The following is a 12,546-nucleotide window of genomic DNA, read 5'->3' on the forward strand; positions in this document are numbered from 1 at the left end:
ACGAGGCCCCACCCGTATCACACGTCATTTGCCTCAACGTGTGATTAGAGCTGTCTTCAGCCAGGATATGCTAGAGCGTAATATCCCATATGTGTTTAACCAAGAGAATCACATGAAAGAAACTTCTGAAAACAAAATATTTCATGTTTGTAGACAGAAGAACAAACCAAAAATGGAAACTTTGTCATTTTTTCCACACTTTTTGTTGTTGGTAGAGATTTTTCTGTGATTAAGTCATCCAGACACAAATTTGCATGAATAATTTAGTGCTCATGGGCTGTTGTGTTTGCAGATGAACATAAATTATTGAAAGAGAGATCAGTGATGGCATTGGATGTGCTGAAACTCTGCCCCTTCTCTAAAATACTCATCTGTCTGGTTCATGTCTTGTCTTTGTCTGTTATCATGAAATTAGGATTTTATGCACTCATTTCAGTATGTGGTAATGAACTGTGTAAATTCATTTTGAGGCCTTAACTAAGGCTACACACACACACACACACACACGCACACACACACACAAAGCCTTACAGGTTCACCTGATAATGGGAAAATAATTTGAATGTCCAGCCATTTGTGGACAACAAAGATGGGAGATCAAAATGTAAAAGTTTTACACCGGTCAGACACACAAACACATCTATTGCAAACACAAGTATGTGCATTTGAGAGAAAAGTTTTGTGATAAAAACAGATTTTGTGCACTTCTGTATTATCACGATCTGGTAAAAAGTGCTTTACTGACTTTGAAAACAGAGACCTTTGCTCACATTTTCACTGTTGCAAATCCTGACCTCTAGTGGAGAAGGTGTGTTACAGAATCTTAGAGCAGCATGTGAACTTTGATGTAAAAGTGGCATTAATTTGAGCTAAGTAGCTCAAGTTTCCCCCTGCTCAACACCGGTTTTTGCCATTGTCCAAGGTGGTCTCAGGTTGGATAGAAGATGTAATTTAAAAAAATATATATATATTTATTATCTATCTTTGTGTTGTTTAGTTAAAAAAAAGAAACCTTTCATTAGAGCTTGGCAAACAGAGTTTAATTTAATGCTATGTGAAGGCTCCCAAACTCACTGTTATCATACATCTAAAATCCCTGCAGTGTATCTAAAATGAAAACAGATTAAGTTTTTGGTATGAAAAAGACAAAATTCTAAAACAAGTGTTAGAAAGGACTAAAATATCAAACTAAATCAGGCCCTTGTTATCCTTAAATCACTTTATCCATACGCCATAGTGACATTTAAATAGAACAGTCTTAGCTAACTATAGAAATTTAAGTTTAATGCTATAAAAACCCAGCAGTTTACTCTTTTTTTGGTATTCTTATTTTTTCTTAAATTATCTTATATTATTTTTCTTATATTTATGTTTTTGTTATTTGTCCCTACTTAACTGATGATTGGTGATCAGGCAAGAAAACATTTTACAACATTTGTGGATGAGTTTGGGTGGTGTCTTAGATAAAACTAAGAACTGAGATCTGTGATTTATAGCATTTATATATAGAAAGAAAAGAAAGAGAGAGGCTGTCAGCCGTGACAAACCTTTCAGTTGTGCAGTTGGAATGATAAATCACTTGTGATGTGCAACTGATTATATTAACTTGAGTAGCCTACCATACATACAGACTTGAACTATATACTTTATGTATTTTCCTTCTGCACTATATTATCCTTTAAAGTGCACAGATAACTATGTGGGACTAAAAGTAGGAGATGTTGAGACAGTCCCTGACCACAAGGGATACATACTTCTTCCAGTGTGCTATGGTCTGCCCTGCAGTCTCAGTTGAACATGCCATAAAAACTTTCAAAGGGAGGAGATCAGGAGGCATCCTAATCAACTGCCTGAACCACCATAACTGACTCCTTTCAACACCTCTTCTTCAAGTTCCCTTACTACATCTTATGTCTAAGGCTGAGTCCTGCTGACCTCTGAAGGAAACTTATTTCAGCTGCTTGTATTTGCACTCTCATTCTTTCTGTAACTACCCAAAATCTCAGGACCATATTTAAGAATAAACATGGACCAGTAAAGCTTCACCTTACAGCTGAGCTTCCTGTTCATCATATTATTATTGCTGATACATTGCCTGGCCAGTCTTTAGCTTTGATCACAGGAGCATTTGCAGTGGTGTTGTTTTGATTAGCTTCTGGAATGCCACAAGATTTATTTCCATCTAGTGTTGCATTCAATTTTCCCCAATATCTTGTAATGATATTGTAATGAGTCTGACCACTGCACAATGCCTTCTCCAGCACATCCCAAATATTCACAGTGGGGTTACAGTCTGGTCTCTGTTGTGACCAATTCATATATTAAAATGATGTCTCACGCTTCTTGAGCCACTCTTTCACAATTCATTTTTATCTTGCAATATGGCTGTGCCATCAGGGAAGAAAAAATCCATTGATAGAGTAACTGCTCATTCTGTATTTTCAGCTGACCTCATTCTTTGGACACAAAATGTTGCAGAACCTAGACCTGACCAACTGCAGCAACCCCTGATCATAGCACTGCCCCAAAAGGCTTGTACAATAGGAACAAGGCATAACAGCTGCATCACTTTAACTGCCTTACTTCTTACCCTGATGCACCCATCACTCTGGAACAGGATAAATCTGGACTCATCAGACCGCATGACCTTCTTCTATTGTTCCAGAGTTCAATCTTTATGCTTCCTAGCAAATTGAAGCCTTTTACTCTGGTTACTGATTAGAGGTTTTCTGATGGCCACACATCTATTTATTTCCAATCCCCTGAGTTCCCTAGACCTTGTGCATGTGGAAATGTTCTTACATTCACAATTAAACAAAGTCTACTAGTTCTACTGGTGATTTGATTTCACTAAATGTTTAACTGATTGCCGATCATGATCAGTCTGGATTTTTTTTCAGACACCTCTTTTCCAGTGTTTTCACAATCCGTTGGACAGTTCTTAACCTAATTTTAGTAGTTTCTGCAATCTCTTTAGTTGTTTCCTCTGCTTGATGCATAACAATAACCCTTCTTAAACAGACTAACATCTTTTCTATGACCACAAGATTTGTCTTTCCACATAAATGAGAAGCTACTCATTACATCAGTTGGGGTAAAATGATGTGTTGCCAGCTGAAAGATAATCGCTCAGGCAGTAGATAATTAATAAGCGGCTCGTACCTATTTTCTTAGTTAAATCCAGGTGACGACTTCTTTTTTTTTTTTTTTTGTCCAGGCAGTGCTGTATCCTAGACCTTTTTGTGCATCTGTTGCTCCATTCTAATCTGTTGCCCCATTCTCAAGATTCTTAAACTCTTTTGCTTAAAGCAAAGATTCATCCTTAGCTTGAAGAAAGCACTCTAACCACCCTTTTCTGACTGAGAACTACGGTCTCAGATTTGTGGTATCTGAATTTCCTTTCTGGATACTTCCTATTGCTGCAAACCATTGGGCAGTGAACAGAACTACAACTTCTGCAAAAAGACTGAACCTGGAGTGCTCCAAAGCAGACACTTTCCCTCTTCCTGACTACAGGTCTGCAGACTTCGGAGCGTGTGGACCCTACATTGGGATACACTGTACACCTTGAGATCTTGTCTTTGAAGACAGAATGGGGATTGGTGACAAAGAGCAGAGTTCAACATGCACCATAAACCAGTTTAAATTTGTGCCAAGCTCTTGCTTTGTTTGTACGAGATTGGTGATTGGTGATGGCTGGTGATTCTGAATCAACTGTAGGCCTGAAAGGGGATGCTGGTGAACCTTGAATGGATAATGCAGGTATAGGATGGATGAATCGATTGGGGATTTTTTTTTTTTTTTTTTTTTCTTTTTTTTTTTTTTTTTTGTGCTGGTCAAAAATCAAGAGGAAAATAAGAAGAAAAAAATCTGCAGATACCAATTTGAATCCTGGGTATTTCACAATAAGAGAATAACCAGATTCATTTTAAATGAAAAGTTTAAACAAATTAATCTTACCAGAAAAATGTTACCTTCTGTAAAACATATAGATTTTTTAAATACATAGTATGTATTTACTTAAGTAACTTTTTAACTTAAACTATAAAAATAATGTGCTGTAACGCAGTATCTGCATCTCCATTTTGGGGAAACGTTATTTATAATTTACTGGAGGACAGTGGCTGGCGGTATATACTCCGCTTGCTACTTGCTCATTTATAAACCAACGAAGAAGAACAACTTCCGTTTTGAGGGTCACACAGGAAATAAACAAACTAGACAAGCTCTGTGGAGGGAAGGAGAAAAGGCTCTAATCCAGAGCTGTGAGCTGCTGGAAAATTTATATTTGTAAGAAAAAACAGTTAAAAATAGGTTAAACCTAAGGGGTTCGTGTCTATTTTAAAAATACCGGTTAAGATGTCATAAATGTGCCATGTTAAGTGAAAGTTCGATTAAGTAAAGTCCAAACACCACAACAGCTTTAGCGGTAGCGAAACTGTTAGCCAAAATACAAATCTTACACGAAAAACTTTTATATATAATTACGAGACTTTGGCTGGCGTTCGCTCATTTTGTCGAGAAAGTCAATATACGAACACATTAACTAACTTTTCATACTTTGGTAATATAGTCTTCCAGCTAAAGTGTTGTAACTTAGTGATTGTCATAGTGAACATCTGTCGCTGTATGTTTTGGTGTTAAGCTGCCCAGGACTGATCACATCACTCGCCATCATGATGTCAACAAAGAGGCTCGACAACTTTGAGGTGGTATGCGAATGGGATTCATGCAGCTACAGGGGCCACACTATGGAGGAGCTGAGCGACCATATGTCCTTGCATCTAAAGGACTACTTGGGAGACAAAGACACCCTGGAGGAGCTAGGTGAGTGAGGATGAAACATGTGTACAAGCTAAATCATAGTCCATGTTTTCAGAAATCCAACATTTAAGGAGACCAAAAGAAGCCAGGGCGCACAACATGCACTCTTTGTAAATGGATTTATTCTAATTTTTCAGAGGTATGTTAGAGTAATTTACACCAGGGGTGTTCAAAGTCAGGCCTCAAGGATTGCTGTCCTGCAGGTTTTGAATGTTTCCTGCAGCAGCACACCTGAATCAGATTAATGGGTCAACATGCTTGGGCAGCACTTAATAACAAGCTTTGAAGGTGAGCCATTTAATTTAAATAATGTGTGTAGGAGTAGAGAAACATCTAAAGCCTACAGGACAGCGGCCCTCCAGGAAAGGAGCTGGACACCCCTGCTTTACACTAAAGTTTCTTTTATACATGCAGTGCTTTCTTTTAATCTAGTGGCAAATGAACATGTCTGTGTCATGTGTAAATTACCCCATGGGGCTTTTTCAAAACACATTTTTACGATTTTGTTAAATTTATTCTTGATGAACAACTAAGGCAGTGCAGTAAGGATCCTAACTAATACTGATACTATCAAAAATCTTGTCTTTGTTCAGACGAGTATGCTTGTCTCTGGAATGGATGTGAATTTCTGTCCATGGGCAGCCCCACAGAGTTGGAAATACATGCTTATTTCCACAACTACCATGGTAAGCTCAAGTTTGTCGGGTCTCAGCTGCTGAAGTCCCGTCCTGACCTACCCAGCTGCAACCAGGGTGTGCACAGCAACAACCTGGTGCCAGAGGGATCGGAAGGATATGTTTGCCAATGGGAGCATTGTGATGTAGGCATTTTCAGTTATTCACTATTTTCTTCAGGATTTATAACACAACTAATACTTTTGGAATCAGCTTTTTTTTTTTTTTTTATTTAATTTTTTTTTTACTTTTTACAGAGTACATTTAATAACCCTGAGTGGTTCTACCGTCATGTGGACAATCATGTAGAAAGTGCTGAGCAGCAGTCTCTTTCACAACAACAGCAGGCACTCTTTTGCAACTGGGCAGGTATGGCTGAGCAAGAGGAGGTTGAACATGTGTTAGCTTTCCTGTATATCAGATTTTTCATGTTTCTGTCTCAGGGTGCGACGCCTACTTCAAGATCAGGTATCGGTTGAGAGAGCACATGCGGAGCCACACTCAGGAGAGACTTGTAGCCTGCCCTACATGTGGCAGCATGTTCTCCAGCAATACAAAGCTGTTTGACCACCTCCACAGACAAGCTGAACCAATAGGTCAAACAGATGCAAAATCATAGATGTTTATGTTCTAAATGTGTTGCATTATCTCTGATGCCGAAACCTGTTTTTGTTCAAACAGAGTCACTGGTGTGTGAACATTGTGGCAAAGCCTTTTCAAGTGAGAGGCTTTTGAGGGATCACATTCGCCAGCATGGTAATAACCACCTTCAGTTTTATTACTGAATAAATCTGATCAGGATTGTTAAAGGACTTTAACCAATTGCGTGTAGTGACAAGGCGATAGATGTGTGCAATTTTGTTTGGCATGAGAAACCAGTGAAAATCTTAAAATTTGTACTATTGAAAGAAGGTATAAGGTTTTTATTTTTTTTCTTTGATAAGTATAAGTTTTGTAAAACTGGTTCCTGCTGGGATGATAATCTATTTACCGGCTGTCAGTCATCCTGATAGATATTCTTTATAATTAGTGCTTTCCTTTTTTACTTCCAGTGAATCAAGTGAAGTGTCCCTTCTGTGATATGACTTGCACCACTTTAGCAGCCCTGAAGATCCATATCAGGTTCCGCCACTGTGATGAGCGACCCTTCCCATGTGACTTCTGTGACAAAAGGTAGACCTTTCAAAACAAACTGAGATCAGTTGGGATAGTTTCTTTTTTTAACAGAATTGTAAATTCAGTGAAGGTTTCACACGTGATTTTGTAAACATTTTATTGATCGTTCCATATTGACAAAATAGAGTGAAAGACGTGATAGATGCCATCAGTCCCAGGGCAATGGTCCTCTAGTATTTGGCAGCCTGTAGTTTTGTGGTTTATTTACTTCTAAACAAATAGAAATTCTGAAATTTACATTTTTGTTAGTACAACATCGTCTTTTGCTTCACTGGCAGTCAAATTGGGGCCCATACGCTGCTTCGGGTTGTTACCTCCTAGAAATGAAGGCAGAGTGAGTCAGTGTTTCTTGTTTTTATTTATTTTATTTTTTTCACAGATAGCAGACACGTTCACATATTTTAATTCCCCTTTTTAATTAAAGCGAGGGGCCAAGCTTATTTTATAAAAAAAAATCAACTTATTTGTTTTATGGGAACGGCCCTATTTGAATTAGTTTTTTAAAGGAACGTTGTAATCAATCTTATTTTTACGGTTACTAAATATTGTTTTTACTAAATATTACTCTTGTCATTTTTGACTTAATGAAAAAGAATTTAGAATTAAAGACACTGTTTTATTAAAAATATTTGCTTATTTCAGTGCTCTCAAGGTCTTTTAAACATTATGATGGACATGTTTGCCTCTGTGTTGGATCACTAAGTGTTTAGGAACAGAGGCCTGCACGACGAAGTGTGATTAACATGCCCCGGATGGCTTTCTGTTACCTGGTTTGACTTACATGACTTACATTCAGGATCTGGTTAAGTGGTACAATGAAGCTGGTTATCAACTCTGTAATTCAACCCAGGGTTTTCCATCTTGATCAGTGCATGCTCACATAAAAGGGTTGGTGTTTGCAGGGTCTGACCAATTGTAGAAAAACTCTGATCACTCAATTTCACTTTATTACGGCCCAGACATTGGAATAAGGAACAAGTGATTTGATTTTGGGGATTATCCAGATCATAAAGGATTCTTTACTGTGGAAGTGAGATGGGGATAATTTTGCCATTAGAGCTTCCAACTCAAAGATAATGGCCAGAATCAGTAGCAAAAAAAATTAAGTGGCTTGGTGGTGATCTGCGCACTCAGTGCTTCTAGTTTCCAGTGAGTTCTATAGAAGCTCAGCACCCGCATGTGAGCACATTTGTGTTGGAATTTTAATTCCGTGATGACACGAGTAGTTCCATAAATTCATGGTTCTGCAGTTCTACCATGAGTGACCATTATTTATAACCTCCTTGTTTCAGCTAAACAAACTTAGAACAAATCAGAACAAAAACAAAAAGCAGTCAGTGACAAGACTTTATGTTTTCATCAAAAGGATGCATCCATCCCTAAAAACTCTCTCCTAAGCGCTCCGCTCATGATCCACACACCAGGGTGGACAGAATGAGCAGGCAGTTTTCTAAGAGGACTGATTGGTCAGGAGTTGGTGCTTTATCTTTTATCCAGAATATAACCTGCTCCAGAGCAGGTTAGTCGTTCAGCGTAAGTTACCATGGTGATTCAATCCAGTAAGAAGTGAACCAGCTTTGTAGTACAGAGAACCCAGTAAATGTACATCCAGGCAGGCCATTAAGACCCAGATTATTTTACTACCAAGCCATGCTGATGAAGTACACACAGAATGTGATTTAGTATGTCCTTGCTGAATTTTAAATAGGAAATAAGACCTTTGAGGTTTTAACTCTTTACCAAGAGCTCAGAGCAGCTGCAACTACAGCAATTTGTTACAGAAATACAGACACAGACAAAATGACTAAGAAACTAATAACATGATTAAATCTACAAACATCACTGAAGCAGTGTTGCTACTCTAAGGGTGTCCTTGCAGCAAAAACAACAGGACACACGCAGGTAACACTTAACAGTTTATTTAATGTTTTGCAGAGCAGTCTCACCTGTGACCACTTCCTAACCCCTCCCCACCTCCAGCTGAGCTAACCCTGCATACCACCACAATCACAAACTAAAGAAAAGGCATCAGACTATTTATTTGTCAAGTCATTGCAACATTCGTCCTGAACAAGGTTAACAGTGATAAAGTCACCCAGGCTTTAAGCATGACCACTCCCCTGTCATGGGTGCTGGATTTTAAATCGTGTGCTGATAACAAGCCAGATGGTCCCTCTCCTCTTTAGCCTGGAGGATGCAACAGCCACAATTTCCAAGAATAATTTCACATTTAGATTCGTCAGACCACAGGATACTTTTCCACTTTGCCTCACTCCATTTTAAACAATCTCAGACCCAAAGAAAGTGTCAGTGTTTACAGATATTGTTGACTAAATTTTTTTTTTTGGTGAGTAGTTGAGGATGGACTGTGTTCACAGGTAGTGTTTTTTTTTTTAATCATGTTTGGGTTTAACCCACACAGATCTCAGGCTTCTTTTAATAAAGCACTCTAAAGCATTAGACACTTCAAAAAGCTATGAACTGCCCACTAAAACATTCCCTACTCAGCCTTTAAACTATAACATAAAATAAAATGGCAGAGGATAAACTTTAGGATTTGGTTAATATTAATGTCCTATTTATGTATTTACAAACATTTTCTTTATAAGTCATTGTCATGTCTTGAAAATGATGATTTTCACATCTCATCAGGCTTTAAATCAAAGTTTCCTTTTACATGCAGCTTTAGGCCTGAGTGAGAGAAAAACACACATGTTGCATCTGGTCTCACAGAGTTAATAGAAGCCCAAAGATCATGGCCATCTAATGTTAGATTTTGACTTGTTCCATTATTGCTGTTCACATAAGTGCTTCCCAGCGATGTGCTTTTTGCTGAAGATGTGCTCCAACAGCTGGAATGAAAGGGAGTGGGCGTGTGTGGGAACATGTTTAGGGCATGCATGAGGTAGAAAAGAAGAAAATCTGCTCAGAAACTGATTTTCTTTACGTGTTGATAATCACAGACAATGCTTCTTTTACTGATAATTGTACTGCAACATACAGGTCAGCAGAATAGATGAAGTTTAGACTCTGTGTACATGCTTACCTGCATGCTGGCAGTAAATGCTGCAGAAGACTGCTGGATACTTACTTCTTACTTCTCTGCAAAAAGTCCAGGTTGAATGGTGTGGACGTCATGTTAACACACAACATAACATCTCTTTAACATGTCAGGAGTCCATATGTGAAGCTAGCTTTAGGTGGATAAATACCGCTCCCATTTTGCTTGTAAACTACCTCTTTTAGACCCAAAGAGCATTCTGAAGAAAAAAAAACAAGACAAAACAAAACATAGAAGAGATGTGCAACAGGTTATTATTGCTGTTTATAGATGATGTTCTTTCTCTGCATAGTGAGAGCTGAGGTGTAGATCTGTGTCTATTGTTTTATTTTGTTTATTGTAAATATGACTAAGAGAAGAGGTCCACATTTATTTAAGATAGTTTAATTTTAGCTAAAATAAAAGGCATTAATGCCAGAAAGGACAATCTATACTAGTCACTCTGGGAGTGCTACTACACCCACATAATTAATTAGTTTTTAGTCATGTCTTTTTAAAATGGATTTTATATTTTTTTCTTGTAGATTTAAGAACCAGCGAGACCTCCATAAACACACAGAGGTTCACAACGAGGGCACCGTGTATCACTGTACCGTGGAGGGATGTGATTATTCCTGTCACACGTTCCAAACCATGAACCATCATTTCAAGAGAGTCCACGAGGTTTGTCCGGGGTCCACTGAAATTCATCATCAGACATGTGACCTATTCAGATCATCATTACAACCTGCTGAAAATATGTATCCTTCTTTATCAGTATATGATATTGATAAACAATCTCTCTACCAACAGGTTGGGGGGATGTCTAAATATAAATGCCATATCTGTGATAAGGTGTTCTCTTGGTGTTATACTCTCACACTGCACCTTCGTAAGAAGCATGAGCTGAAATGGCCTTCTGGACATTCCCGCTTTAGGTGAGTTTGTTGTTTTGGTAGCTCACTCATTTTATCTCTTGGTTGCTTTACAGTTCCATAATATTCAAACCTCTAAAACAGTAAATACTGAGATACTTTTTATGGGTTTGTTTGTGTGTTTTTCTTACAGATATAAGAAGGATGTAGACGGCTTCCTAAAAGTAAACATGGTACGATTTGAGACTGTTGAAGTGACCAAGGAGATCATGAAGAACATGAGCAAAAAGCAGCAAAGCCTTCGTCAAAGTCAGAGAGCCAGCAGCCGGAACAAGAGGGCTGCCGTCGCACCAGAGAGCAGCCGAAGCTCCCCGACAGGATCATCCTCGCCCTCCTCTAGCTCCTCCTCCTCGTACTCCTCAGACCTGTCTGGAGGAGAGGATATGTCCTCTCAGCACAGCCCCCGGGGTAGTGAGTCTCCTGTCTACTGTGTGATGAGTACCATTCCTCACATAGAGGACAATCCTGAAGGACTGTCGCATGAGGACTGTGATGACGATGGGAGCTCCGGGGCTGTCCAGGCTCTGACGGAGGTTGCAAGGGGCCTTGGCATGGATGTTGTTTGATTGCATACTGGGTAGAATCACTCGTGTCCCATGGACGCTCGTGCAGCTGCAGGTTGCCTGTTTTAATGTTTTTTTTTTTTTTTTTTGCTGTGGATCTGCCAGTGGAGACATGACTGGAGCAGTTTCTAACCAAAGCTTCCTGCAGTGTTTCTCCTGCATTAGGATCATTGTTATTCTGGCTTTGAAAACCACATTTGCATCATTGCTGCTCTCACGAACTTTAATGTTGGAGCTTAGCTTCTGTCATGTCTCCTGCTGATGAGATCATCTCTGAAATATTATTTCTGACCAAACTATCAGGGGAAGAGTTAAAAGCACTATAAAATTAGTTTTATAAGAACCTCTGTCACATCCCATGTTCTGTTTTCTGGGATATTTGCAGGATGTTGCTCAGCAGATGATTTTAAGAAGACATGTTTTTTTTTTTTTAAAGTAGCCTTGAAATATTGTTTCTTTTTTTTTATTATTTAAGTACATTTAATGATACAAAAGTTGTTTGTTTTTGTTTTATTTATTTATTTTTCTGTACAGGATCTGTACTGTTGGATGGATGTACACTATCGCTTAAAAGTTTGCATCACTTTCCCACTGGATTTAATAGGAAAGTGATCCCAAACGTTTGAATGGTAGTGTAGATGTATGTAGTGTTATCACGGGATTAATGTTGAAATCGGTGCAGTATCCCCTCCCATCAACCTTTGTATTTGGTGTTTAGTACTAATTTAACTAAGATAAATTTCTTGTCTATTTTATGCTAAAATTATTAAATGAACCTTACCCCGTTGAGGAAAATCTAAAATTTGTAGATGAGATCATGTAATCATGACAAAAATGTTTAAGGTCCCAGATCAAGTGAGAAGTTTGGCTTGTTTCTTTCAGCCTTCTCTTAGTCCTCCTTTGGCCATGTGGTAGAATAAAGGTTCAAGCCACTTTATACACACACATATTTATTTTAATGTGTTTAATCTAACAACCAGTATTATGTGGGAATCATTACAACATAAATGAAACATTTCAAAGCTCCACATGCTTCATCAGGAAGCCTATTTGCCTGTAAAAGCTGCAGAGAGTATTGCAGTTTAAAAGTCAGAAAAAACTAAAAACAGCAGAGTGAAAAATAAGCGGACACTATGAATGAGTAGTTGCTGTGATGGGGGTGTCTGCTTTCCTTTTTTTATCAGGCAGACTCTGGAGACTCCGAGTCCCAAGCACGATGTTGCCAAAAGGCCAGGGTGAGGTAGCTGCCATCTGCAGTGGTGATAAAACCGATGGGAGTGTTACCGTCCCTCTGGGGTAAACTGCCTCCTGCCAACTCGGTACAAGAGGAAAAT

General features: G+C 38.6%; 1 protein-coding gene across 1 annotated transcript; it reads left to right on the forward strand.

Moving 5' to 3' along the window:
* The first annotated feature begins 4,170 nt into the window (after nucleotides 1-4,170).
* Nucleotides 4,171-12,010, forward strand: zgc:112083. The gene is made up of 10 exons (XM_041994112.1): nucleotides 4,171-4,290; nucleotides 4,646-4,827; nucleotides 5,418-5,644; nucleotides 5,756-5,867; nucleotides 5,942-6,094; nucleotides 6,180-6,254; nucleotides 6,551-6,671; nucleotides 10,260-10,398; nucleotides 10,528-10,652; nucleotides 10,783-12,010. The coding sequence occupies exons 2-10, from the start codon at nucleotides 4,677-4,679 to the stop codon at nucleotides 11,213-11,215; spliced, it is 1,536 nt and encodes a 511-aa protein (XP_041850046.1). The 5' UTR covers nucleotides 4,171-4,290; nucleotides 4,646-4,676; the 3' UTR covers nucleotides 11,216-12,010.
* The last annotated feature ends 536 nt before the right edge of the window (nucleotides 12,011-12,546 follow it).

Source organism: Melanotaenia boesemani, chromosome 9 (genome assembly GCF_017639745.1).
Source record: "Melanotaenia boesemani isolate fMelBoe1 chromosome 9, fMelBoe1.pri, whole genome shotgun sequence".
In the NCBI taxonomy this organism is placed as follows: domain Eukaryota; kingdom Metazoa; phylum Chordata; class Actinopteri; order Atheriniformes; family Melanotaeniidae; genus Melanotaenia; species Melanotaenia boesemani.

Excerpts from the sequence above, each read along its gene's own strand:
- zgc:112083 (XM_041994112.1), top strand. The coding sequence starts at position 4,677 with ATGATGTCAACAAAGAGGCTCGACAACTTTGAGGTGGTATGCGAATGG. Across the intron at positions 6,095-6,179 it reads CAGACAAGCTGAACCAATAG|AGTCACTGGTGTGTGAACAT; the intron begins GTCAAACAGATG and ends TTGTTCAAACAG. Across the intron at positions 10,399-10,527 it reads ATTTCAAGAGAGTCCACGAG|GTTGGGGGGATGTCTAAATA; the intron begins GTTTGTCCGGGG and ends CTCTACCAACAG.